This window comes from Aspergillus ochraceoroseus, assembly GCF_002846915.1.
Source record: "Aspergillus ochraceoroseus IBT 24754 chromosome Unknown P175scaffold_4, whole genome shotgun sequence".
NCBI lineage: Eukaryota > Fungi > Ascomycota > Eurotiomycetes > Eurotiales > Aspergillaceae > Aspergillus > Aspergillus ochraceoroseus.
The window spans coordinates 364,253-390,652 of record NW_024468479.1 but is presented as its reverse complement, the minus strand read 5'-3'; the positions used below and the strand labels follow the sequence as shown (position 1 = coordinate 390,652).

The window sequence follows — 26,400 nt, the reverse complement described above, 5'->3', positions numbered from 1 at the left end:
TGTCGCATGGTTGAATTTTCTGGTTGGTAGAAGCTGTATGAAGACCTGACTTCTAATACCTCTCGTGGGATAACAAAGAATCTTAGCACTAGACTAAACACCCTAATCATCCAGAGAACCATCTTGAAGAACCAGACTATAAGAGCGACAATCCCCCGATGGTGTGCTACCCCACAAATATATCCCCCCAAAGAAAAATGCCTGTATAGCAGATGTTGAAATAATCTTCCAGGTTTCAAAATGAAGGTGATTATCTGGTGGGGGCCAATGATCCAGTTCTGTCAATTAAGCGGCAGATCACAGGGATTAAGATAAGATGATCTGCAATATCAAAGCATCATATATACTACGACGAGAGCAATCAATTGAGAGTGTTTCAGCCGGTAGACACTCCAAGGAACCGCAACTACCTACATAGGTAGGTACCAGTTTTATAGATATGGACCCCCGCACAAAGGTTTCATACAAGTGACCAGACCGTTGGTTTCCGATACTCAACTTATGCATTGACCATTATCTGGTAGCATAGTTGTAAAAGACAATATTTGCGGGGTTTGATATACTGGTCATCCCCTCATTTTATATTTAGCTGCGCCGTCGAGGAAAACTGTAACCAAGTAGACCTTGAGAAATAAAATACGAGAGCGCTGTTTCATACATGAATCCAGTGATTTCTTTAAAAATAGAGCCAGTAATGTAATGTATAGACAACGTGTTTGCTATTAAAAGGTCTAGAAAAAGGGGTTTATCAGCGCCGTTTTAATTTGTAAGTTTTCGGAGTTATCGCTCTAGTTAATGCCCAATTATCCGCTAAAAAATAATGTGCATAATAAATGTGCAGACTCCACAGAGAGAAAGAAAATCTGCAAGGCTTCCTCCTCGCTTAGGGTTTTCTGAGGTTCTCCGTACTTCATGCAAGATCGCATCTCCAATGACAATCATATACTCGATTTAAAGATAGCCTTTCCTTAGCACACACCCTAAAAATAACCAAGGTATCCCATCGTATCCCAAAGTAGCAAGATAGACGTGCACGTTTAATCGCGTATTTACAGGTTCGGAGGAAATTGGCCCACTCACCTGACTATTCCTGGACTAGTCTCAGCATGGGCATTCCCAATGCTTCTTGCGTTCTGATCCCATCCCCACCTAATTCTTGTTCTGACCCTGACTCTTTCTTCTGCATGACAGCTTCTACAGCTCTCGCGGCCAGCAGCCAGCAATTGGCGCCCTTTCAGAATTATGCACCCGCGATACATGACGCCGATTCCCTATCCTTGAATTTCGACCTCTCCAGCGATCCGTTGATGCCCTGCCACGCTTTCTACTCCGCGCCAGCTCTCTTCAACTGTGATTGATAGTGATGGCAAGATTGGGAGCGTTGCTGAAACCTTCCCTCTGATAACCATCCCCATCCTCCCCATCCCCATGCGCCTCTGGCTAGTTCACCAGGCGATGGGGCAATTTCTTCTTCCTCTTTTTACTACATCTCGCCTTTAAACTAGCTTTGTGACCTCTCTCGTTTCCAAGGTCCGCATCCCGACCTTGTCCCTTTTGCTATTCAAATCGAATCTCCTGGCTATTCTAGATTACGCCTCCTAGACGATGTCGACCGCATCCACTAACTCGGCTGGTGACACAAATGTTGTCCAGCAAACCGCCCCCACGCCGCAATTAAATAGATCCTGCGAATCGTGCCGAAGCTTGAAGGTCCGCTGTCTTCCCGACCCCGCGTCGCCTAACCAGTGTCAACGATGCACCAAGGCGAAGAGACACTGTGTTTTCGTGGCCCCTCAGCGGCGGCGACCACGCAAGCGAACCGACTCCCGGGTAGCACAACTAGAGAGGGAGATGAGGCAAATGCGCTCTTTTCTGAAGGATCGTCTACAAGTAAATGAAAGCAGTCAGGAGAGTTCGGAGAGTGAAGGTGAGGATCCTCGAGAAGTCGAATCAGAGACAAATTCAAGAGATACTGTATCGTCAAGCAAGGACGGTCCTACAAGCATATCAGGATCCACAAAACAATCGGATCTTCCTCCTCGATTTCCTACGCCATCTAATGCAAACACTTTCAACAATAGCCCTATTTCAGCCTTGAACTTTAATCAAATTTATCCTGAGGGTTCCCCCGAGTTTCCACCTGAAGAAGATGTTGTTGATCGAGGTCTAATATCCCTGGATTGTGCTGAAAAGTTATTTTCGTTTTTCTTCACTGAGCTCGCCTCTTTTGCTCCAATGGTTGATCTGCCGTCAAATACCCCTGCCTCACAACTACGTCGGTCAAAGCCTGTGCTTTTTCTATCTATTATCGCCGCGGCTGCTTTGAGCGTCAATGCTGGCCTGGCGACTATCCTCAACCGTGAATTAGTATCCGTCTATGCCGAACAATTCTTTATCAATGGCAAAAAGTCCCTCGAGCTAGTACAAGCGCTGCTCCTTATGATTGTCTTCTACTTTCCCCCACAGTCACCACTGGCGATACAATTCTACCAATATGCTCATATTGCTGGTACCATGGCCTTGGAAATTGGCATAGCCTCGGAGCCTCGTGTGCCCAGAGCTATCCCCCGCAACCCGAGCAAAAAGCCTGCCTTTGATGAGCTAATGGCCGAAGAAGCAAAATCCATCTTATATTGCTACCATTTTGCGTCACAGTAAGAGCCTTCCTTGTAATATGTGACGGGGATACTTTTGCTGATCTAGGACAGGGTTGCCTTGAAAACTCGTCGACCAAACCTGCTCCTCTTCAATGACTGGATGAAGAAATGTGTGGCACACCTTGAAACTTCGCCACGTGCGATCGACAGACAAGTGGCTACCTGGTTTGAACTACAACAGATCGTAGACGAAGCATTGGCGTCCTTTGGCCTTGATGACACTAGTTCTGGGACTACGCTCACGGAATCTCGGTTACAGGCTATTCTCCGATGGTTCGACAATCGGATGCAGTCTTGGAGTAAGAATCACTCCAACAATATGATCCCAGGTAATGATTCTTGATTGGGAACGCGTATATGCCACAGTAACTGACGGTCACTGCCCCTAGTACCCGTGAACCTTGAATACTATTACACCAAGGTAGCGATTTACGAACTAGCTATCGGGGAAGGTTATCGGGACCCTGATGCTATCAAACAAAGCTATTATACACTACCGTCGCCTGATGATGACATTCAGCCATTCCGCATGCCCTTGAGCGCCGCTCGCATCGATATCACGGTCAAGTGGATGAATGCGTGCCATGAGCTGCTTGACCTTTTTCTTAGCTGCAATACAGACCTCCTACGCAAGATCCCCAACCTCATCTACACCCGCGCGGGCGTCGCAATCATGTCGCTTCAAAAGATATGGCTCTCAGTCAGGTGTGGGGATCTGGGGGAAGTCATCACTCCCCAGACCGTAAAAATGGAAACATATTTGGACGTATTGACTGAGCGACTACGTGATGCAAGTGACGGCGGCATGTACAAGATCCCTGCTCGGTGGTATTTTGTCATAGCTGTCAAGTCGCGTAACTGGTACGATCGGTTCCAGGAGCGGCTCGCACGACAGGAAGCCGAAGCCATTGCCCCAGTACAAAGCACTCCACCAGCACCCCCAAGCTCCATCCATGTACAAAACCCGCCAGAATTTCCCCCGAGCCACCCACCGCAGTCAACAATCCCTCTAGCAATGGGGACGGACATTTCCTCTATGCCTAATTATGACGCTATGAACACCGGGTATGGCGCACCCCCAGTTATGGAATCAATGTGGCCTCCCCCTCACGGTGGCCACCAACCTTATCTTGAAATAAATCATTTTCAGGGTTATCAACAGGCCGTATTAGCACCTCAATTTGCATACGGACCACACCCCAAGATTCTCCCGAGTCATAGCCAGCAAGGTGAATCTATGCCACCTAAACCAGACATGGAAGTTGATGGGTGGACAGCAGGCCACAATATATATGGAATGCCAACTCTTCCTGAGGGGTAGGTAGGCTTCTAGATTTAGATTAGACAGCACTAAGTATCAAAGCATGATCCGCTCTCCCATCCGAGGTATGATAGGGTCCCACCTCAATCAAAAATATAATTTTCCAAACACCTGGATAAACGTCCAAATCGTAAGATTCCTGAAATCTACCTTACAACTTCTATTTATAACCTTTCAAATGTGGCCTATGATGACGCGCAATGTATATAAAAGTACCAACCTTAATATGTACCTGATCTGTACACAACCAGCCTCCGGTTAAAAAACGAACAACTCCATCATGTCAGGTTTACCGGAACTGTCCCGGAAAGAGGCCCTGCTTTTATCAATCTGAATGATCTGATCAGAATATTTTATACCATTTTTAAGGTAACTACTTAGTACTAGGAAGTACTAGGAAGGAAACTAGTTGCCTATCGCTGGATTATATAATCTATGTAATTCTTGTAAAATAACGGTACTGCAGAACACCCTGACCACAACAAAGGAATCAGGATATTTGATGGCTGGGATTGCTGAATGTTGGATCTTGGGGAAATTGGGTTAAGCAATGGATCAAATCGATATTTCGAGGCTCTGTCCTTGCTGTTCAGTAAACCCAGCGAGGATCGATTGATTGTTCTGTATCCATGCCTTTCTGCCCACCTAAACCGCTACCTGCTTTAGGTGCGCCATATATTCTTCGCGATCATACATTCTTTGCGATTTTTGATATTTCAACTTATTTTTATTATTATTACAATATAATATGCCTAAATCTCTAGATTTTAATAAATCTTGCTTGCTTGAAGCTATTACTATAATTTAAAAATAAAAAAAACTAAATATTATAAAGATTATATAAGAATTTAATATACCTGACTCTATACTCTAAATATACCTTAAAAAACTAAAGATACTAGTAATATTAATAATAATAAATAAGAACCTTTTACAGCTATATTAGGAGAAGGCCTTAATTAATTAGATTATATAAATATAGAAATAGAATATCCTACTAATTCCTGTAGTTATTATAGTATAGGTAAATTAGATACTTGCTCGCGCGGGGTTAGATAAGTAAGTTAGTAAGATATAGCTATATTAATTTAAATTATGTGTACTAGTAGATCTAGGACTTGCTCTAGTAAAGTAGAAGACTAAGGAATTAAGATAGATATAAGTAAAAGATGCTAGCTTACTTTAATACTAGTATAATCTTTTAAAATTACTTCTTTATAGGGTCCTGGCTTGCCTTGTTTATAATTTTAATAAATATGGTTTTTAACTAGGTAAAGATTATAATAAGAAGGTTTTTAGGGATTCTAAATATCCTAATCTTATAGAAAGTAAGTAAGGTAAAAATATTACTATAGTTAAATATATTACTATAGATAGTTAGGTAATAGACCTATTTTTTATTTTTAAAGTAATAAATAATTATATAGAGATCTAGTATTATAATATAGAATAATTATTATCTAAAATAATAATAGTAATATCCTTAAATAATTAGATAATTAATAAGCTTGTACTTGCCTGGCTATATTAATTTAATATTAAAATAAAGTATCCTAATTATACTAAGCAAGGCAAGAAATAATATCTAATATTTAATAGTTATAACTTATATCTTATACTTAAATTTCTATAATACTGCAAGGAAAATAATATTATTTTTTTTAATTTTATAGCTTATTTAATATATCTTTACTAATCTCTTAATAGAAAACCTTTTCTTACTTATAAAACTAATTTTTACCTTAAGAATAATAAGCTATCTTAATAAGGGGGTAAGCTATATAGGAAGGCAGAGTTCTTAAAGATTATCTAGCTAATCTATAACTAGATCTTTTACCAGCAAATTATTTAAGATACCTTTAAAAAATATAGTATCTAGCTAGTTAATAATACTAAAATTATTAAAAAACTAGTAAATTAGATAGATATACTAGATATATTAATTAATTTTTATTAAATCCTATCTCTACTATTATTACTATCCTCTAGTATTAAAAATAATTCTCTAGTAATAATAGAGGCTCTTCTAAAGAATTAGGTAAAGATTATAAAGGAACTTGATAAGGTATCTAACTAGATAAGGTAGAATATATTAAAACTCTTTTAATATCAGGTAGAGAAGCTTAAGGAGCTAAAAATAACCTAGGAAGTAATTTAAAGGATTAGGGCCATGTAAGAGCCTTAATACTAGGTTTATACTAAGTACTAGATTAAAGGTCTATTTAGTAACGGGGTTCTAAAAGTTTGTGATGCTATTTAATTAATTAAAGATAGGAAGGTAAAGGATACTAAATATAAGTAGAGAAGGTTAGTAAAGTAAAAAAAAAAAATATATAGTTCTTTATTTTCTCCATGCTTGTAGGAATCAATTTAAAGAGGAATTAATAATATAAGATATACTAAAGAAGCTAGAGAGTTTTTTTATTTTAATTACTAGTATTATTATTATTATATAGCTTCAAATATTAAAAAATCGCGAAGAATGTGTGATCACGAAGAATATGTGGCGCACCTAAAGCGGGTAGCGGTTTAGGTGGGCAGAAAGGCATGGATAACTACTAAATTACGACTGACGTGAGCGTCCACCTTCCAACGACCACGGGTCCATCCTCGTGGACTGCCGCTTTCAGGACCCCTCCCGATCGCAGAAAGTAGCTTCAAACAATATCCTGAATTGGTTCGTATTGACAGTTGGTCCTTGGGACTCTTGTTCCGAATGCTCTTTGTTGTACTGACTCTCAAACCCCTCAACAGTTTTCAACCCACCAACTCGGCCCTCCGCTTGCTAGGCCGCTGCCACAATACTTCAACCCCCCCTGCCTGGTCCGCGGCCCCTTTTCGAACCTCCTGCCACCTAGCTTCTCGAATATTAAACCGGGTTGACTTTCAGTAGTTTGCGAGCTGCAAATTGTTCCCCTCCCCCCACCTCCGTACACATTGAACTACCAACCGTCGGTGTCTGGAGAGCCAACGCGGGATTATTTCCCCAAGTTTCTCGGGTCAGGGCGAGATCGTTTGCGCGGATGGGTTATGTTCTGCGCTGGAACTCAGACGGAGGTAATAGGGTGAAAGCAGCAAAGATTAGCGCTGGTAGAACCGATTGAACTTTGAAGCGACCTTTGTCGTCAGAGGACCACTTCCCTCTCCTTCAATGAAGAATGACCCCAGCCTCAGGTGCCGCTGTTAACCACCCTGGCGACACCCCTGTCGATCAGCCACTTTCTGCCTCGCAAAACTCGGACAATTCCCACCCATCGACTCTAAGGAATACTCTCGATCTATCCGGTAGCGGTAACCACCAGAAGGAGAATGTCAATCCGCTCCGGGGGCCAGGAGATAAGCTGGCTACGGACCATGGTCAGGATGCGGGACCGCCATTGCAGCAGGACTTAGATGATTTTGGGCTTCCGATTCGCTCACGATTTAACGTGGAACAGCAAACAATTGAGTCAAATGAGGACAATGATCAATTTCATGATGTTCCGGAGAGCGTTTCTGCGTCGGAGAATAAAGGGCAGCTGAGGGAGCAGAAGGACCAGGCAGAAATTGTGAAGGAAGCACCGTCTTGTCATGAAACACCTATGAAGGAGCAACAGGACGAAGTGGCGCCGCACTCTCCAACACCTGAGCCATCCCAACGTAACATGCCGGCCGGGAGCGAAGTAACCGTGTCGATAAAGAAAAACCACACACCCGATAGTCCATTACCAAACCCCGAAGATGGACCGCCCCCGGCCTATACGGAAAAGCCAGACCAAGTCAATAGCCGTGACTCTACTTTCTCGCATCCGCAGAAGCCCCACAAGAACCTACCAGTGTCAGAGTGGTCACATCAACGACTTTACGAATCCAAGCACGAAGAAAATGACGAAGAAGAGGAAAGCGATGATGGCGGTTGGAAGGAAATGCCTGCTCTCGGTGAGTTTGACTACTACGATGATTACGGTCGACTAGTCGCCCGTGGAGCCAAAGACGACGGCGACGAAGCGGTTTACAGTGGTCTGGGAGGCGCTGGAAAGGGATATACTCGGGTAAAACTTGGTGATGATGATGCTACATCTATCAATAGTCTGGATGAAGATACAAGCTACCTTTTCAAAGAATCTGCTGCCACTGCCGCAGGATACGAGGCGGAGGAGCTCCGTGATTCTTCGAGCCAGCTACAGGCCACGAAAGACCTCTTGACCGAAAGCCAAAGGATAGCGTATGTCGGAGTGACGCGCCTGACCATTTATCAAATGGTATCGGAGTTGGAGAAAATACTCGCGAGCAAATCTATTCGCAAACACAAGCAGAAAGCAATAGATTCAATGCGCGGTTGGGGCCAGGCAATGATGGCTAGGCTGTACGCTCATATGGACATTAACACGGCCGAGCAAGTGATGATTGAGCAGCTCGCTGAACATGGCGTTCAGCCTGGTGATCTTGTCCCTCCGCTCATGCATAATGCTCGGGTCAAAAATCCCTTGGCGGAAGAGAGCGACTTGCCTAAGAAATCTGTTTCCTCGTCGACCTTAAGCAACTGGAAGGATGGGAATCGAGACAGCTTATCTACTGAAGCCGATCGGTCCTCTGAGCCCATGTCTCCCCCGCCTTATAATGTCCACGAGGATGTTCCCGAAGTCCACACTCCATCTCAGCTACCTACTTCCTCTAAAATTGACATTGATATCCGATGGACCGTTCTCTGTGACCTCTTCCTTGTTCTCATTTCCGACGCAAACTACGACTCGCGATCGCGCGTCCTGTTGGAAAAAGTTGGAGCTTCCATGGAAGTTTCCTGGCTCCAGATTTGCAAATTTGAAAAACGTGTCCTCGATGCTTTAGAAATGCAAGAAGCCGCAGACAAGGAAACCTGGGACGAGTCAGAACATATGGAAAAACGCCGAAAGTCGGCACTTACACGAAAGTACATGATCATGGGCTTGGCCACTGTTGGCGGAGGTATAGTTATTGGCCTTTCTGCCGGACTCCTTGCTCCAGTTATTGGTGCTGGCCTGGCGGCAGGTTTTACTACAATTGGAGTTGGCGGAACCAGTGCCTTCTTAGGAGGAGCTGGCGGTACGGCTCTTATTGCGTCTGGTGCTACTATCACCGGTAGCACAATTGGCTTGAGGGCCTCTCATAGGCGAACTGGAGCCGTCCAGACCTTTGAGTATCGCCCTCTGCACAACAACAAAAGGTTCAATCTGATTGTTACTGTCTCTGGGTGGATGACCGGAAACGTTGATGACGTCCGGTTACCGTACAGTACCGTAGATCCAATCATGGGAGATTTATACTCTGTTTTGTGGGAGCCAGAGATGCTCAAGAGTATGGGAGAAACCATTAATATCCTGGCCACGGAGGTGAGTTTTTCCAGACTTTTCTAGCTATATTTCTGCAATTTTCTAACCAAGTATACCAGGCTTTGACCCAGGGATTACAGCAAGTACTTGGAAGTACCATTCTCACGGCTCTTATGGCATCCTTACAGCTGCCTATCGTTCTCACCAAACTTTCTTATCTTATTGATAACCCGTGGAACGTCTCGCTCGCACGCGCAACATCTGCTGGTCTTATTCTTGCCGATTCTTTGATAGATCGTAACCTAGGAAAGCGCCCCGTCACATTACTAGGCTACTCCCTAGGTTCAAGGGTTATATTCTCCTGTCTCAAGGAGCTTGCAGACAAAGGCGCTCACGGGCTCGTTCAGAACGTCTATCTCTTCGGGTCACCGGTGGTGGCTAATAAAGAAGAATACTCCAAGGCCCGTGGAGTGGTTTCTGGCCGGTTTGTGAACGGATACGCCTCCAATGACTGGATCTTGGGGTACTTGTTCCGTGCCACGAGCGGAGGTATTATGCGAGTGGCTGGACTGGCCCCAGTCGAAGGCATTCCGGGCCTTGAGAATATTGATGTCACTAAACTTGTGAATGGCCACATGGACTATCGTGCAGCAATACCTCGTCTGCTGAAGTCAGTTGGTTGGGAGGTGTTGAGTGAGGAATTTGCGGAAATCGAAGACCCGGACCCAGAGAATCATAACGAGCGACAGAGAGAGCTCATTCGTGAGATTGATCAAGCTCGTCGAGATGCAGAGGCCAAGCCCGATAAGAAACGATTCGGCCTATTCAAACGTGGAAAACTGGCCCAGAAGAAAGCTTGGGAGTCGTATGAAGTCGATAAATCCGAATCTCCGCATCGCGGCTCGACCGATGACAACGCCACAGGAAGTGTGCTGTTCGATATAGATGCCATCAGGGCTGAACTGGCCTCCGAAATGATTGAAGTCAAGCAGCTCGAATCTACCCTACCCCCTATGAAGCTGGATTTTAATCCGCCGTCAACCACATCACCTGATACTCCAGTTTCTGGGAACGATAAAAGCTGCAAGGCTAGTGAACGATCGCCGGCTCCACCTCAGTCACCTCCAGTAGCTTCTAAACCCGGTCGTAGTCCCGCGCGGGACACGTACTCACCTCCGCCCAGGGACGAAGAAGACGAAGAAGAAGAAGAAGAAGTGCAAATGACGTTTGATACTTCGTACCACGAACCGCCGCCGCGCTCGTTATCTTCCTTCGAACCGGCGACGCATACCCGCTACAACTCCTTTCCCTCTCGACCCGTGCTTCGGTCTTCAGTAACAACTCCCGATAACATAGGGACTAGCGCAGTAGGCGCAATGGGTGCGATGGATTTTGAAAGAAACGCCTGGGCTGATAATGGCGGGGAAGATGAAATCCAGATGACTTTTGAGTGATGACGAACCATGAGTATATATGGCGAAGGAGGCATAGACTAATTGTGTTCCTCGCATATTTATATGATGTCTTTTTTCCTCTATTCTACTGCACGGGTGTCTCTGATCAAGTAATCCAGTGCTTGTGTCATAATTTTTCTCATCTTCTTTTTGTCAATTTTGAACCCTTTTTTTTTTTTTTCTTATATCCTCACGCCAGTCAAGTTTAGAGCTGAGGTTAGGGATGTCGTTTTCATTCCCCATGCATACTTTATTCATTAGATCACCACACAGGCCCTTCGGCTAGAGAGAGAACTAAACACAGTCCTTGATTCGTGACTCCTTCCCCTCCTTAACTCCGTTGAGTATATATGTATTATAATGGAAGAACAATAACATGGATAAAAATCACAACTCATTTCTTACATAAGCTGGCAGCAACCCGCGTGATTTAGTCTGAAAAGGAACGCGTGTTAGTTGGTAGATCTTTGGTGTGTTACTCGAGAGCTTCTCCGCATTTCTTAACCATGAGACAAAGACATTTCTTCTTTCCTTCCATCTTCTCCAATTGAGCATAAGAACCACAGCTGCAGACAAAACCTACGATCACACTCGTCCCAACTGCAAACGGCAAAACAAACGCACCTCACCTCCCCCGCCATGGTCCTCTTGCGAACCAGAGCGGCTGCTGCTGCCGACACGGACCGGAAACTCAGTTCCAAAAAATCCGAGCCTGCAACTGATGACGAACCCGTCAGCTCGACCGAAGAGGAAATCTCCGACGTTGGCGGGTTAAGCGACGATGATCATCACGGCTTCGGAGACATCACACCACGGCGGGTTGGAGTTGGGTCGGGACCGACTCTCGAACAGAAGCTTGCTGCTGCTGCTGCTGCTGCTGCTGCTGCTTATTCTGATAATAATAATAATAACAACTATAATAATAATAATAACAATTCCGGTAACAATCATACACGGTCACCGAAGAGAGATCTCTTCAAGTCGCCTGGGTCGAGTCGGAAACGAGCTTCGAGCGAGGCGTTTCATCGAGCAACCCAAGAGGCGCAAGACAACAACAATAACGATAACGATGACGACAGTGATGATATCTTTGGTGGGATCAGGTCTTCGCAGCGGAGCATCAAGAAACGCAAGCCCATTGGTTATCAGTCCAAGAACGGACGCAAGTCGGATTCGTTTCAGAAGGGGTCTTCTTTTGTATATGGGTCGCCGTCGTCGAGTGCGCCGGTGCATTCGCAATCAGCTTCGTTTTCACCGTTACACCAGTTAGGCCAGTCTCAAACGGGGAATGATCACGTCGAAGAAACCGAGAGAAATGGATTTAGGGTGCCGATTGATACTGACCTGGAGATTTCGAGTTCGAGGGCCGTCCCAGAGGTTCTTGGCTTTAAGCAGCCGCCTGAGCTTCCGCCAGCTAGTATATCGAGCTCCTCGCTGTTTACCTCGTCCGCGTTTGATATTGAGATTCACGACTCTGATGATGACTCGCCTCTTAGTTCGGCCGTTAGTTGCGCCTCCCTTGAGGAGTTTGTGAATGAATGTTCGCGCAAGACCCAGTATCTCTGTCCGATGTGCAAGGAGCCGGTAGCGCCGGCACTATTGGTCAAGTTCCAAGCGCAGCCCAGACAGCGTATCCGAGATCAGCAGGTCTTCTGTGAGTCGCATAAGAAGTCCTCCGCAGAGAAAGAGTGGGAAGAGAAGGGGTATCCAACGATTGACTGGGAAAATTTCCATGAGCGAATCCGCACTCATTTCGACGACTTGGAGAAGAGGATTCTCGTTCCAGATAGTCCGTCCTATTACAGAAACGTCTTGGACACAGCACTGAAATCCGGCCAGGCCAAGAACTTCCGACTCACTCTATCTGGTGACGTGTTAGAAACAATATCATGCGGCTACTATGGCACTCGAGGGTCAGGGAAAATGCTACAAGCTATTACAGCGCGGTTCGCCCGGAAGCTTCGCCATCTAGCAGCCGACGACCATATCGTCAAGAAGGCCGGTGTAGTCGTTTACTCACAGGCCGTGCTTGTTCCAGAACTTGCAGTGAGACTTGTGAAGGAGGACATGGGCGTTGACGATGAATCCGCGCGGCAGATTCTACGAGAGAGTATCGAGATTGGAGAAAAGTTGAACTTTGCCCTGAGTGATAGCGTGCCGGTCACGGAAAAAGCTGATGAGCTGAGCTGAGTGCCCAGAATTAAACACTTTCTTGTACTTGCTTCCCTTATCTTCATCAGTCATCCATTTTAGCTTAGTGTAGGTAGCTTATTATTATTATCATTCCTATTATTATTTTGCGCTCGTTGTCGAAAGATACCTACTTGCCTGTATATAGAGAATGTTCGCTCCTGATACCAAAATGTTTTTCTTGCCACGCTACTCCACGATCATCTAATCATTTCTCTTTCTTTCTTTCTCTCTCTGTACAACCTGAATCTTAGACACCCATGCTACGGGGTATACCTTTATTACCCTGATACTTAAAGCTTATCAGTATCACCACCCGAGAATCGCGAATCCCGTATGCCGCCAACAGCAAGCATAACATCGAAACCAATGTCACCTTCCTAGTCGTAACGGCGACCAGTACTATGTTCTTCAAGTCTGCATGTGGAATGCATGCGATGCTAACATTGTCATGATAAAGTCCCTAGATTGAGACATCGAGTCTGTCTTGAATGCCAACGTGATAACATCTTTTATTGTCCCGAGGTTTCATGTACCAGCTTAGGTACAGTGATCTGTTTTGCATAGAGGAATCTATCTGGTCGGAAACACAAGACAACCCTGGTTTGCAAATGAGTTGAGTAGGGGCTTGCATATATAGGCTTGCCATTTATGGGCTTGTTGCTGAATATGCGATCGCTTTGGGGAACAGGGACCTATAGACAGACATTCTAGAGATTAGTTTAGTCTCGAGTAGAAGCTTGGAATGTGCTTACGTAGGTAGATGGATGCACTTTGTCTTTTCGACTTAGATTTGGGGTCTTCAGATCCTGTCGGGGAACAAGGTACTTACCTAGGTAGTTAGTAGTACTTCCCCTAGTAACTAGCAAGGATTTCAGCAGGTATCATATGGATGTATCCTGCTCTATGGCGCTTCCTAGCAGAGTTACTCCATGAAATCCATGCTAGTCTACAAAGCACAGGTCCTGCCTAGGTGGAGGGAATTTCGTGTTTCTTCCCAGTACATTTATTGATAATGAGGATGGCTCTGGCAGAGAATATTCACTCCCAAGTACTCTATATTCACCATCTACAAAAGATAACGGATCTACTCTGTAGGTGTGGTGTTGTATTTTAGTACAGTATAGAAACGAGTTGATTGGTATTAACGCGGCTAGAAAGAGGATCAATCCGGAGGCGGTGGCACCAAGATCCCCTTTTAATTGGTTGAGATGGTCGCTCCGGTGGATCCCATCCTGGGAAATCGAGGTAAATTATTGAATCAGGCGCGTAACACATTACTTACCATACTGTAGTCTAGTTACTAGCAGTAGCTTATTGTACAAACTCAAGTTTTTCCCCCCAGTCTTCTTTTACATTATTCTCTACTTCAACTACGCTATCTGTACTTCCTCCCCTTTCTCATCTCTTTACCTTCTCTCTCATCTTCTTCTTTCTTTCCCTCTCACTGCTTGTGTTCTTCTTGCATCCCATTCTTCGAGTCTTTCTCCCTTTTTCTCTCCTTCCCCCCCCCCCCTTCTTCTCCTCTTCCTGCATCCTCGTCTCAAACCTTCATACTTCTTCTACTTACTACTCCTACCTCTGCCCCAGAGATTTCCCGCCTTCTACTCTGGAACCACCGCTAGTACAGTCTTCAAAACATATCAATTTCTCTTTATTTCCTCATCAAGCTAGTCACGCCGATCTCAGATTGGCCTTTGCCTTCTATTTCCAGTGTGGTTGGGTGCATCCATTTGCTGCTTACCCGCTTGGCTCTCTTCTACTCAACTTGTTACTATCCCTGGCAACCACCTGCTTCTGCTGTAGAAATACCCTTTCAACTTCTTTTTCAACCATCTTTCTTTTGGGTCTTAAGGCACTCATTAAAGCCTGCTTATCCTCGTCAAGTTTGCCTTTTGGTCTTCTTCTATTCGACGACGGACTGGCTCTGTTGTTTTCAAGGTAAGGATGCCACGCTTGTTCCACTGTCTTCCTCGGTGTTCATGCTTGATTCTTGGTGAAAACGTTTATTCCCCCCACTCCCTTTTTTTTTTTTTTTTTTTAATACCGATCAATCAATCTTTTGTGTTATTTCCCTACTTTCACTTGTATTGTTCTCTCCTTCTCCTGTTGTCTGCTCCCTTACTCTGCCGATGGCCGCGAAAGGTCAACGGTGTCTTGGCACCGATGCGAACTTTTTCTCTCGAGTCTACTCAACTAACTGTATATCCAGGCTCCCGATTTTTGGGTTTCCGACCACGCGGTCAATTCAATTGGCACCTTGGTCTTCTTCTCTTACTCTTCTCCCTCTTATTTTTTTCTTTTCTTTTTTTTTTTTCATGATTTCTCTCACCATGGCTCCGGTTACCCAGAGTGAAGTCGACCTCGAAAGTCGTACTTCGGAAATGGCCAGCCAGGACTCTCCGTTACGCCGACAATTCTCCGAACCCATTCAGGCACACTCTACTTCTACCCAGGCATCCCCATCTCCTTCCCCTATCGCTCACAAATCTAAATGTGCTTGGTGTGGAATGTATTTTGAATCATCAGGTGATGAATCCATCTCTAGCAACGAGGCTCTTAAAAAGCATATCGCAACTGTTCATCCTCATATTGCTAAATTTTCCATGTATGACGACCCTGGCGATGATGATGACGATGATGATGATGATGAGCATTTTGAAACCGAAGATATGGCTTCTCCCAACGAGCATGGCTCGCGGCATACTGTCGAGCTTGAAGGTGACGACAACATCGTTGAAGGCGCTGAAGCCACTGAGCTGTACGACGAAAATGAAAAAGGTGTTGCCGACCTTAATGGGGAAGAACCTGAAGCTGAAGCGGAGGTAGAAGTCCCCGAAGGCGAGTCTGATCGGGCCCTTTCCAATCAACTACATGAATTCTCTCGCGAGCAAGATTCTGTTTCTTTGGAAAAACGTCTCCACAATTTCTGGAACATCCACAACGTTCGCAATTTTTCCGACGATTACGATGCTAAGACTACTAGCATCGGCAAAACATGGACAGCTGTCTTTCATGAATCCAAGCGTCTTGGCAAGAAACGGGACGCGCCTGAACTCAGTGGACGACCTGACCCGTACAAGAAGCCAAAGGTTGGACGGGGCGAGTTTCTTGAAATTACCCCTCTTGAAGACTTCCTGTCTCAGCTCCGTGACCCGGAATTGCGTTCTATCGACGAGCTGTACGCGATCACAGAGAACGTTTCCTATACTTTGAAAGCATGGCAAGACGAGTACCTGGCGATTGACAAGCTCCAGAAACTTGCCACCAGACATCAGGCTAAAGCAACAAGTGACCCGAGGAAATTCGAACGACCACAGGTCTTTGAAGATAAGAAGGAAGCTATGCTCTACGGCTACAAGCATGACCCCAAGGAAGATAAGGTTGGCAATCAAAACCCATTTGTGCAGGGAGGTTTCAAACCAACCCCTGCTCAATTCCGAAAGATGACCGCAAAGGCTGGCCCGAACAACCCCAACCCCGATGGATGGCCTACTATTTTGAAATTTAATGTCGAGCATGTACCAAAGTTTCAAAATCCTCCACGTGAAGAATTCGTTGGAAAGGCGACCCGCAAACGGAAGGCTGCAGAGATGGAAGCGGCCAACAAAGCTAATGAGACCGAGGAAGTTGCTGAGAAAACACCAACGCCGGCTGAACCTGACCAAGATTATATCAACGCCGTAAAGCGCCGTACTCGAACCCGTCGCCAAACCACTGAAGTCGAGCTGGTCGAGCCCGGACCAAAAGGGTCTGTCCGTGGTCGTGGTGGTCGTGCACGTGGAAGAGGGGGTGCTCGCGCAGGCTCTCGTGCAGCTTCCGAAGCACCACTGACTCCCGTTCCTGCCACTACTGTAGCACCGTCTCGCTCTGCCTCCGCCCGACAGGCAACGGATGTTTCACAAACACACACTGGAACCTCCCAGTTGGTGCCAATTGAGCCTGCCCCTAGTGGAAGTGCAGAAGCTGTGTCTACCGCCGACCGCCAGGAAGTAGGTGCACAGGACGAATCCTTTGATGCAGCGGAACTCGCTCGACGTCAGAAGATCGCCAATTCGAAGAATCCCAAACGTACCGAAGCTATGCTCAACCACTGGGCCCGATTCAACCGGGAGGGTCGTGTCCGCAACCCAAAACGCTCCAAGGCCCAAATCGAGGCCGACCGAGTGGCAGAGGCAGCCAGAAAGGCGGCAGAGCCTCCAAAGATTATTGGAAAGAAGAAAAAGTCAACCAGCCCTGTTATTATTGGGCCCCCGCGACCCGACCCCGGTCTTGCCCTTGCTCCTGCTCCTCCAGCTATGACTGTCCCGACTCCTTTAGCACCTGGCCCTCATACCCAACCCCCGCAGCTGGCACCAATTGCTGCCGCTCGTGGTCCATTGGCTCCATACCCTCCCCCTATGGATCCCCGGGCGGTGGTCTCATTCCCTCCTCCCCGTGGACCTCTTCAGCCGCCACCCCCTCAACCCTATCATACCCCGTATCCCGACTACTATATCCCTTATGGGGCGGCGGCTGGATTGCCTCCTCATCCTCCTCCTCCAGGCCACCCGCGCCCTGCATGAGCCAGCTCTAGTTTCCCTTCTAATTTCCGTGTCTAATACTAATTCTAATGTTTTCTTTTGGTGATGAAAGGAGGGAAAAGTGTGTATACCTAGTGTGTTTTTTTGTCAATATGTACCAGCCCTATGAAAGAAAAAAAAGGCATGGCTCCTATAAACATTGTTTTGCTTTATCTCTTTTTTTTAAGCGTGTTTGCCAGCGAGAGGCGCATGGGGGGGTTTTATTTTTGTTTTGGTTTTGTACATTTATGGGCAGTTTGTTGCGAATTGGTTGGATGGCATGTGGAATTGTACTATACATTTATCGGAGAGTGGCATTCTTTCTCGAGTCATTGGTCTTGAATTGAAAATATTGTGTCTAAATGCCTTCCTTTGAATAACAAGGTAGCGAAGTACCTGAAGTATTAACTAGCATACTGTTGTTGGGAAAATGGTGTATTTCTTAGATGTAGAATTCCATAGCCGGGATCTAACTAACTAATAGTTGAACTAGTGAACTACTCCTACCTAGGTAGTTAAATCATTGCCACATGACTAATACACAGAATTTCCGAACGAGGACTAGTGGCTCAACCAACTCGGAAGTTCACGTGATAGAAGAGTTGGCGCGGCGCATCTCGACGTTGGCGAACTGCGCTCACCAACTCCTGCATCTCAACATTCACTCCTTTCTATCAGAATTACCCTCGCGTCTTACAAGATTCACTTGAAAATGGGAAAGAAGAGACGTAGCCCCACCTTAGAGGAGCTTTTGGCTCGCCCGTGGTGCTATTACTGCGAACGCGATTTCGATGATCTTAAAATCCTCATTTCACATCAGAAAGCCAAGCATTTCAAATGCGAACGGTGCGGCAGGAAGCTCAATACGGCGGGAGGTGAGTGAATGTCACTTACCTCGATGTCCAAAAATTGTTCTAAATATGATAGGCTTGTCGGTGCATATGAGTCAGGTACACAAGGAACAGCTGACAGCCGTCGATAATGCCCTCTCTAATCGATCCAGCCTTGACGTCGAGATCTTCGGCATGGAAGGTGTCCCGGAGGACGTTATCCAAGCACACAACCAGCGAGTCGCTACCCAATTCCAGCAAGCGGAAGCAGAGCGACAGGCCATAACAGGAAACCCCCCTTCAGGAACGTCGGTTTCTGGCGGCCAGCCCGCGAAGAAACCCAAGCTCGAGAGCATATCAGACTTGAAGAAGCGATTGGCGGAACATAAAGCCAAGAAGGCAGAGACCTTAGCTGGAGGAAGCAGCGGTGAAGTGACGCCTGTTGGAGCGGGACAGACACCTAGTGTGGGTGGTGGATTTGTGAGTGCCTCCCCCTCCCCTTTTGAGTTGGACTGATTATGCTGACGCTGATTCTTAGGCTCCATCTCCCACGACCGCCGCCGCTCCTGCGCTTACGTATCCTCCACCATATGCCGGGGCTGGTTCCCCATACCAACAAACAGCAAGCCCCGTTTACCCGACCTTCTCGCCAGGACAACCTCAATATCCTCCCTCTTCGCAGTTTTCTACACCCACCGGGTATTCCCCTCAGCCAGGACAACCCGCCCCTCCCTACGGAAACACGCCTCCTCCTTTGCCATCTCAACAACCTCAGATCAGTCAATCAACAGCATTCCCCCCACGGCCGGGCAGCCTACCAGCTGCACCGAGTCTCCCACAACGACCCGCCATCGCGGCGCCGCAAGTCAACGCATATCAGATGCAGCAGATGCACATGGGCCATCCTATTCCAGGTGCTCCCGGGGTTTCTAATGGTGAAAAGACCGAGCCCACAGCGTTTTCTTCCTCCGTCGATGATCTCATCTCCGGAGCAGCCAGAGAAGCTGACAAAGCAGCGGCCAGCGCACCCAAGGCGGATGGCGCGGAAGAAAAGGCCACCAAGAAAGATAAGTCCAAGCAGTCAAGGTTGGTATATTCAGATAACGAGACCAGCCCGGAGGAAAAGATGGCCGGGTTGCCAAGGTACGCGTTCGTTTCGCATCGTCCCGGGGAACCGGTTCTTCAAGAGATTCCTCCCGCTGCAGCTGTGGGCGCCGTCGTCGACCCTGCCCAATCATGACCAACTTCGAGTATCCTAAAGCGTTACGCGATAGCAAATGCAATGAAAGCGGGGAAATCAAGACGGGAACACAGATTCCAGCTAAGTCCGATACATGTTGAGATTCTAGATATTCGTCGTGACCTTCTTTCTTTTTTTTTCTGCTTCTTTCCTTGAGGTTATTTGTACTATTCCTGCCCTGATCCTGTGTCAGTAGTTGCCAGTGCAGCCAGCCGCTGAGACAGGCCTTACTTCGTGGATGTCGACTGGATATCGAATCCGAGCTTCGAATCCTGCGTGCGTGCGTCAAGTCTTGGTGAGTTGCCGTCACCCTGACAGAAGGAACTGATAGTTACATGGTTGGAATGGCATGGCATGGTCGGAGTAGAGCAGGTCGCAATCCGTTCGCTGTCTCTGCATGCGCTGACACCCACGAGTTGAGTTGGTACCTACCTTACTTCAGGATGTTTACTGTAAGTTCAAGTCTAGCCAAGGTAGGCACACCTAATACAGACCAAAAAAAAAAAAAAAATAAATAGATTCATCATCGTTGTCACAAAAGTAATATTATAGCTGTGCACCTACTACTACCTTCCGTAGTCCTATTAACCACTCACTGCACATACTCCACTCGCTCCACATTCATTCAAGATATACACGCGAAAATCCCTACCTAGTGGATGTAGTAGGTATCGGTATCCCATTCCAAGCCCAAGCAGCCTAGCCTAGACCCCGATTCCAAACTCCCCAACAACAAACTCAACCGCTCTTCCCATAAACCGCACCCCCAAAAGCCCAAATGCCATAAAGCGCCATAACGCTCAGCCCCACGGGCACCGGCTTCCTCGACCTGATTGCCCGGGGGACCGAACTCCCACCGAGAACCAGCGACGCCAGGAGTCCGATTTCCGCGCCGTAGGGCTGTCCGCTCTTCAATCGGAGAAAGCTCACTAGGTACAGTGCGCCGATGGAGACGCCGGCCGCGATCGAGGGGATGGAGCCCGTGCGGGCGTAGCCGATTATGCCGCCGAGGGAGGTGAGGAGGGCGAGGGTGAGTGCGGAGGTTGTGGGCTGGGCCGGGAAGGGGGGGGGGGGTTTGAATGTAAGTGAAAGGGGGGTAATTGGGTTGGTTTAATTTACTTACCATTTTGGGATGAAGGTTTTGGTTTGTTAAGAGAGGTTGTTTTGATAGTTAGAGACGAGGAGGAGGTGATGATGATGCTGACCGAGCTTACTATAAAGGTGTCGGTCGGTCGGACCCCGGAAGTCCAGAGAAACCAACCCGAGCACCGAGTTTCAGAGTAGCGATGGTTTCCCCGGTACTCCATCCTCCATCCTCCATACTCCATACTCCTTACGTGAATTGGTATATGTTAATTGATTGATTTAATGTTTATAGCTTGGTTTTGGGATGACTTATGGTATGTACATAGGACATACATACACAGTAGTTAGTTAGTTAGTTAACTATGACTGCAAGTGAATGATTTGTAATGTCCTAGTTAACTCTTTACACCCTTATTCTGTTTCAATACACCGCCTGCTATTTTCGGCAATCCCTGATTACCAATCTCAGGTGATTGCCCGCGTGACTTAGCCGCCAGCGTATTAGCCGCTAGCGTACGCCGTACAGCAAGGACTAGCGCAGGCACAACACAATCAGCTTTTCAGCAGTCCTCATAGGCTGGACCAATTACTGGAACTATTTGACAGTATCGTATCTCCATCAGCGTCTCAAATATGGACATCATCAAAATTTGCCTCGGGTTCTCAGACAACCGGGGGGTTGCTCTAAATGTTTGCTTCCTCGTTTCGCTCATCGTACTGGTCCGATTGCTGACAGGTTCAAGACAGTTTGACGGGAGCCCAGCTCAGTGAACTGAGTAAATGTGAATCTTCAAGGTTGATATTGAGGCGGCACAACAAGTCGCTGGTGAAGCTGGCAAAGATGAAATCCTGAGTATATTTGACCTTGAAGAGGCTGCGATACCTCTTCGTCTCAAAAGATGGCACTTCATCCCATCCCGTCCCCGATGATATATTGAAAATTTCAGAGCCTTAGAAGATGCTGGATACGACTGGCACTGCAGATTGCGAGCAGAGTTTGTCATGATCCCGGCATTATCTCAGGCACGACTTAATGCAAATGCCCCTTTACGGTCATCCACCAGAGGCTCTCGCAAGAGAAAGAGACGTGATACTAATACTGAGCCCCTCGACAAGCTCTGAAAATGTTTCCCGAGGATGATTTGCGAGCTGAGATCAATCGCCCAGTCTCTGGTGTTCCCTATGTGTTCACTGGTCACGCTGACTGGGCAGCGGGCACTCTGGCCGTGGGGTTTCAGACTCTGGTTTGATGTGTATCGAGGCCAAGAAGAAAGAAATATTTGGGAATGCTGAGCTGCAGTTAACTGCGTATTTGGGCAATCTGCTATCATGAAAGGAAAAGGCGAACCAATCTTATGATACTGTAGATAAGAAGGATCTTGAGATTGGGTATAATTTTATAGTCTATCAAGTAAACTATAATTAATTTGTCTTTAATCACAAGCACACCAGTCAAAGGATCACGCACTGAAAAGGAGGAGGAGATCAAAGACTTAATACACAAGACAAAATTTGGGAAATATTTCAACCACCTATATACTACTCAGACAGCAAAGAAGAAGAAGAAAAAGAACAGCAAGATTTAAATTTTGATACCTTTACATTACGCGAACAAGGCATACTAAAGTAAACTTGATCTTTTTTTTTTTTTTTCTCGCTTCACAGACCTGCATCATCTACAGTGATTAAGATATTACCAGATTAGGGACCCATAAAAAAAACATATATACTAATAAAGGACATGCCTGAAAATCATTAAAATAATGCCCATTTCTTCATTTAAAAGTCAGTCTTCGGAGTTTTAACATCTACAAAAGGAATATAGAGCAGCCTGCGCTGCGGCCTGTAGCCTTCTATATAAGAATATATATAGTGTATAGTAAGATATAAAACAGGCTCTGCATGTTATCCCAGTTTCAGTGCTGACAATGATTACCCCCAACTCCCAAGCTACTCTAAAGAATATAATACTAGATGAAACCATTATTTGGCCCTGAGGTCCGTGAGACAACCAACCACCGTAAGGAGGAGGAAAATCAAAGGAAGAACAACCGTATAATAGATGGAATACATGTTAGGATTGCTTACATACCGTGGAAGCCTCCTGGAGTTACCTACGTAGCATTGTCAATCCCAGCGAAGTTAGTAAGATGAGAGAGAGCCTAGAGTACGTATGCTTGGAGCTATTTATTGAGCTAGTTAGGAAAATCCAATGCGATGAGTTTTATGCGGTGATAAGCTATATAATAATATACAGAGTTGGCATCTCGTTTGTGTCGGAGACCGAAGCATGCAATCCGGAGATTAATCCTTAGACTAATCCTTGGAGGTTTAGACTAACTACTACTCTGTACATTCTCAAATACTTGGAAATGGGTGGTTCAAAGTTAATAAAGTAATATGCTTGATTTTTTCCATTCCTGTGATATAAAGCAGATCTTCTGTAAACAATCTATTTTGATGCAATTCATTATAGTACCGTCCATGCAGATATCATCAACGTATCTTGATTCGGATATTCATTCTGTTGTATTTTGTTTCGTTCATCAAGTTTTATAGTGTTGTTGAGTTTTGAATTTTGTGAGTTTGTAAGTTTTGGTCCCAAATCATTGATTGTTGCTTCGCGAGGATCAACTAGTTCGTCGCGCGGGCGTCAACAGGTTGAGGTTGGGATTCTGCTCCTAAAATCGCCTCTGGTTCAGTCTCAGTTTCAGGCTCCGGCTCATTGCCTTGAAATCCGTCCGTTTCCTCGATCCACATGACAGGAATAGCACTGAGTGCACTGATAACAGCGAGAAACCACCACGGGATGATCATATATCCCATTCGCACCCCAATCGAGAACACCTGTCCCATCATGGCGGGTCCGGAGGCACGGCCGATTGCGCTCACGCTAGTGCCGATGCCGTTCAAAGTACCAAGAATGCTCATGCTACGGGCGGAGTTGGTGAGGAGAATAGTGGTGCAGGGGAATCCGAAGATATTGGCTGTGAGTTTGGAGAGTATCAGACAGAAGATCGCGACTTCGCGCATCGATTCTGGCACAAGCGCGATATATGGGGTGAGCAGGTATATAATTGGGGAGATGGAGAACACGACTTTCAGGCAGGTAAGTACGCCGAAGCGTTTGACTGCGGCAGGGAAGACAAGGAATTGGACGACCATGCCGATAATCCCGGTTAGTGTGTAGAAGACGCCGATTTCCTGTGAATCTATAAAAGGTGAGGAGTAGAACAGAAAGAAGAATAGGGGGTTCTTACCGATCCCAAACCCGCCCGCGAATTTGAAGGGCAGACGCACATCCGGGTTGTCCTCCAAGCGTTGAGGCGGCGTATGAAGAAACACAGGCAAGAGAGAGTCAAAGGCCATGGTGTGAAGAGACATCAAGGTATAAACGGTCAGAATCAAGACAGATTGTGGCGAGAGGACCTCTCCCCAACTATGTTTTCTCGCTTTTACTTGAACCGTTGATGATTTGACGGACTGCCTCTGCTCACCGAGTAAAGGTGTGTTCTCGTCATCATGGCACACTTTCGACCGGCGTCCACTGCAAGGACGGGCCAAGATCTTTCCTAGCACCAAACCAGGATCACGGTGACCTTTTTTCGCAGCGAGGGTTTCCTAAATTTGTTAATAACACTTCCTCTTCTCACAGAAACACACTCACATGAAGGAACAAGAATCCCGTGGTAATACCGACGATGAAGAAACACGCAGCCACCATATTCGGCAAGATAAAGGGATTATTCTTGAAGAAACTCGAGTGCCCAAAAAACTCCGGATGCTTGTCCGCCGGACGCGCCAGTGCTCCTCCAAACGCAGGCCCAAAAATACTACCAATAGTCCAGACTAGCGGCATGATACTAAACGCTCGAGGCTGTAGGTCCCTATCCTGGACCATTTCAGCTACCATGGTCCGGATGATGCCGACGTTTCCGTTCATAAGACCTATCATGCCGCGCGAGACCACCAGCATCGGTAACGATTTTGCCATGCCAAACACCAGCGAGAAGATCATAGTAAAAGTCAACCCCATCAGGATAATGGGCTTTCGACCATAGGTATCCGATGCTGTACCCCACGAAACGGCCATTGTAGCCTGGGAAAAGGAGGAGACAGCCGTCGTGATTCCAACCCATTTCGGGACATCGGATTTATGCACACCCAAACTTTCCATCATTTCAGGCTGCGCTTGTTAGCAGGAATTTAAATGTAAAAAAAGGCTTGGTAGGACATACAAGATACGGCAAAAAAGACGTCAAGGCGACTGTTAGATCCAGATATCAGTATTGGTATATCCTGGCAGCAGAAGAACACCCGGAAGGGTATATACTACATGATGAAGCGAGGAAATTCCCCGACTCACATACCAGGTTCTGCAAAACGACATATTGCTGCGTACATGCAAAGTTAGCTGCAAGTCTGATTCCGTGCGAAAACAGATACGTCCACTTACAAAGGATAAGCAGCTGCCGGACTGGCAGCCTTGGTTTTTGCGTATGCATGGCAAACACGGACTCAAGGGATTTCTGAGTGCCAAACGGTCTGGCAGTCGCGCTGGTCGAAGCAGACGAGACGCGAGAACGGGAAACCCGAGGAAAGAAAGGAGGGGGTGTTGGGAAAGTTGAAGGGAAAGAGAAAACCCCCAGCGTCAAATGAAGGAGGAAAATGAAAATTCAAAGCAGGTCGAAGCGCAGGCCTAAATCACGCTCATCGTCGCTTTCGCCGTGCAGTCAAGTGATCTTCCCCTCCTTCTCTTTCCTATGGATGACTCTTTTTTTTTTTTTTCTTTTTCCCTTCTGTCCTCGGTCCTTTACCTCTCTCGGAAATCCCACAGAGCAATATTGTTTTATTTGACTAGGGCCATCCTTTTATATTAACACCGCTGTTTTCTGCGTTCTTCACAACCCACGGCTTTCAGCCGCGGAAGTCTCCAAGTGGAGTCGCGACCTATGAGTGATAAGCAATGCCCCAGCAACCACATCTGGTCTCCAGGTTCTTTTGGAGTAGAATTAACTAACTTCTGTTTCTAGAGGGTTTCTTTATCATTTGTTAAGCTAGACGCGAGACTTGCAACCAGCCAATAACATGTGCTGCGACAATCTACACTCCGGGTTCCCCCGCGCTTAATAGCCAAGTCGGATACACAACATCTTGGACAACCCAGATGTCGCTTCTAGATGAAGCTGGAGATGCTCGAAGGGGAAATAACAAAAAGTCCACCACTGAAAATAAGTCTATAGTTCCGCGTGCGTGAAACCTTGCCTGGGTCTCTACCATGGCTGGGGCCCAGTCGGATGTGGCGGGGAAAGTATGTAAGTAATTTTAGTCTGTAAGGGAGGAAGAGGCATGATATTAACGAATCATGTTCGAGTCGGCCAGGCTGTGTCTAAGATACATGCAGGGTGCTTTGACAACTAGTAGATACGAGCCTACGAGGTGTATATGCACGGGACAAGACGTGCTACCCTGGGACCTGAAGAGATGACGACGTCGATAGCTACTGAGTTTTTTGCGGCAATTTCTAGCCGATCACGTACGGAGTAGTTGGCTCGAAAAAAATCTTCATTCCTAATTTTAAACGAGATCTTAATTATGAGTGGCTGGCCCTAGCAATCTATCCCAGGTAGTACCTGAGACTCCGGTCCGTCTGCGGCGTCCGCCAATGGAGTCAGGTTTCCCGATGGAGGTAGGCAACCACGAAGATACAAAGAAGGAAACAGGCAAATAAAAGGAGAGATATCCATTATAATAGTGGTATATATGCAATTA

The 26,400-nt window shown here is 46.3% G+C and overlaps 10 protein-coding genes across 10 annotated transcripts; 8 read left to right on the top strand and 2 right to left on the bottom strand.

Moving 5' to 3' along the window:
* Positions 1-1,106: 1,106 nt before the first annotated feature.
* Positions 1,107-1,500, top strand: P175DRAFT_0531913 (uncharacterized protein; the record flags this gene model as incomplete). The annotated part of the gene is made up of 2 exons (XM_040899919.1): positions 1,107-1,303; positions 1,362-1,500. The coding sequence occupies 2 exons, from the start codon at positions 1,107-1,109 to the stop codon at positions 1,498-1,500; spliced, it is 336 nt and encodes a 111-aa protein (XP_040751965.1).
* A 105-nt stretch (positions 1,501-1,605) lies between these two features.
* On the top strand, positions 1,606-3,978 carry P175DRAFT_0492918 (uncharacterized protein; the record flags this gene model as incomplete). The annotated part of the gene is made up of 3 exons (XM_040895927.1): positions 1,606-2,654; positions 2,709-2,986; positions 3,047-3,978. The coding sequence occupies 3 exons, from the start codon at positions 1,606-1,608 to the stop codon at positions 3,976-3,978; spliced, it is 2,259 nt and encodes a 752-aa protein (XP_040751964.1).
* Positions 3,979-7,136: 3,158 nt separating this feature from the next.
* Positions 7,137-10,720, top strand: P175DRAFT_0437685 (TMCO4 family protein; the record flags this gene model as incomplete). The annotated part of the gene is made up of 2 exons (XM_040893863.1): positions 7,137-9,326; positions 9,386-10,720. 2 exons carry the CDS (start codon positions 7,137-7,139, stop codon positions 10,718-10,720), a joined length of 3,525 nt encoding a protein of 1,174 aa, XP_040751963.1.
* Positions 10,721-11,359: 639 nt separating this feature from the next.
* P175DRAFT_0478522 (RTC4 family protein) lies at positions 11,360-13,096 on the top strand (the record flags this gene model as incomplete). The annotated part of the gene is made up of 2 exons (XM_040895364.1): positions 11,360-11,676; positions 11,824-13,096. The coding sequence occupies 2 exons, from the start codon at positions 11,360-11,362 to the stop codon at positions 12,908-12,910; spliced, it is 1,404 nt and encodes a 467-aa protein (XP_040751962.1). The 3' UTR covers positions 12,911-13,096.
* Positions 13,097-15,243: 2,147 nt separating this feature from the next.
* P175DRAFT_0531909 (uncharacterized protein) lies at positions 15,244-17,475 on the top strand (the record flags this gene model as incomplete). The annotated part of the gene is made up of 1 exon (XM_040899918.1): positions 15,244-17,475. The coding sequence occupies one exon, from the start codon at positions 15,244-15,246 to the stop codon at positions 17,473-17,475; it is 2,232 nt and encodes a 743-aa protein (XP_040751961.1).
* Positions 17,476-18,206: 731 nt separating this feature from the next.
* Positions 18,207-19,813, top strand: P175DRAFT_0501188 (putative C2H2 finger domain protein). Its single transcript, XM_040897108.1, has 3 exons — positions 18,207-18,347; positions 18,400-18,782; positions 18,841-19,813. Exons 2-3 carry the CDS (start codon positions 18,498-18,500, stop codon positions 19,540-19,542), a joined length of 987 nt encoding a protein of 328 aa, XP_040751960.1. The 5' UTR covers positions 18,207-18,347; positions 18,400-18,497; the 3' UTR covers positions 19,543-19,813.
* Positions 19,814-20,064: 251 nt separating this feature from the next.
* On the bottom strand, positions 20,065-20,952 carry P175DRAFT_0501187 (TMEM14 family protein). Its single transcript, XM_040897107.1, has 3 exons — positions 20,760-20,952; positions 20,666-20,704; positions 20,065-20,592 (listed from the first exon to the last, which is right to left on the bottom strand). The coding sequence occupies exons 2-3, from the start codon at positions 20,666-20,668 to the stop codon at positions 20,281-20,283; spliced, it is 315 nt and encodes a 104-aa protein (XP_040751959.1). The 5' UTR covers positions 20,669-20,704; positions 20,760-20,952; the 3' UTR covers positions 20,065-20,280.
* Positions 20,953-21,232: 280 nt separating this feature from the next.
* Positions 21,233-21,558, top strand: P175DRAFT_0557252 (uncharacterized protein; the record flags this gene model as incomplete). Its single annotated transcript, XM_040900759.1, has 2 exons — positions 21,233-21,348; positions 21,424-21,558. Exons 1-2 carry the CDS (start codon positions 21,262-21,264, stop codon positions 21,556-21,558), a joined length of 222 nt encoding a protein of 73 aa, XP_040751958.1. The 5' UTR covers positions 21,233-21,261.
* Positions 21,559-21,586: 28 nt separating this feature from the next.
* Positions 21,587-21,878, top strand: P175DRAFT_0531905 (uncharacterized protein; the record flags this gene model as incomplete). Its single annotated transcript, XM_040899917.1, has 2 exons — positions 21,587-21,623; positions 21,745-21,878. 2 exons carry the CDS (start codon positions 21,587-21,589, stop codon positions 21,876-21,878), a joined length of 171 nt encoding a protein of 56 aa, XP_040751957.1.
* A 1,139-nt stretch (positions 21,879-23,017) lies between these two features.
* P175DRAFT_0478513 (MFS transporter) lies at positions 23,018-25,200 on the bottom strand. The gene is made up of 6 exons (XM_040895363.1): positions 25,085-25,200; positions 24,999-25,022; positions 24,867-24,895; positions 24,296-24,814; positions 23,889-24,249; positions 23,018-23,840 (listed from the first exon to the last, which is right to left on the bottom strand). The coding sequence occupies exons 1-6, from the start codon at positions 25,131-25,133 to the stop codon at positions 23,263-23,265; spliced, it is 1,560 nt and encodes a 519-aa protein (XP_040751956.1). The 5' UTR covers positions 25,134-25,200; the 3' UTR covers positions 23,018-23,262.
* Between the last annotated feature and the right edge of the window lie 1,200 nt (positions 25,201-26,400).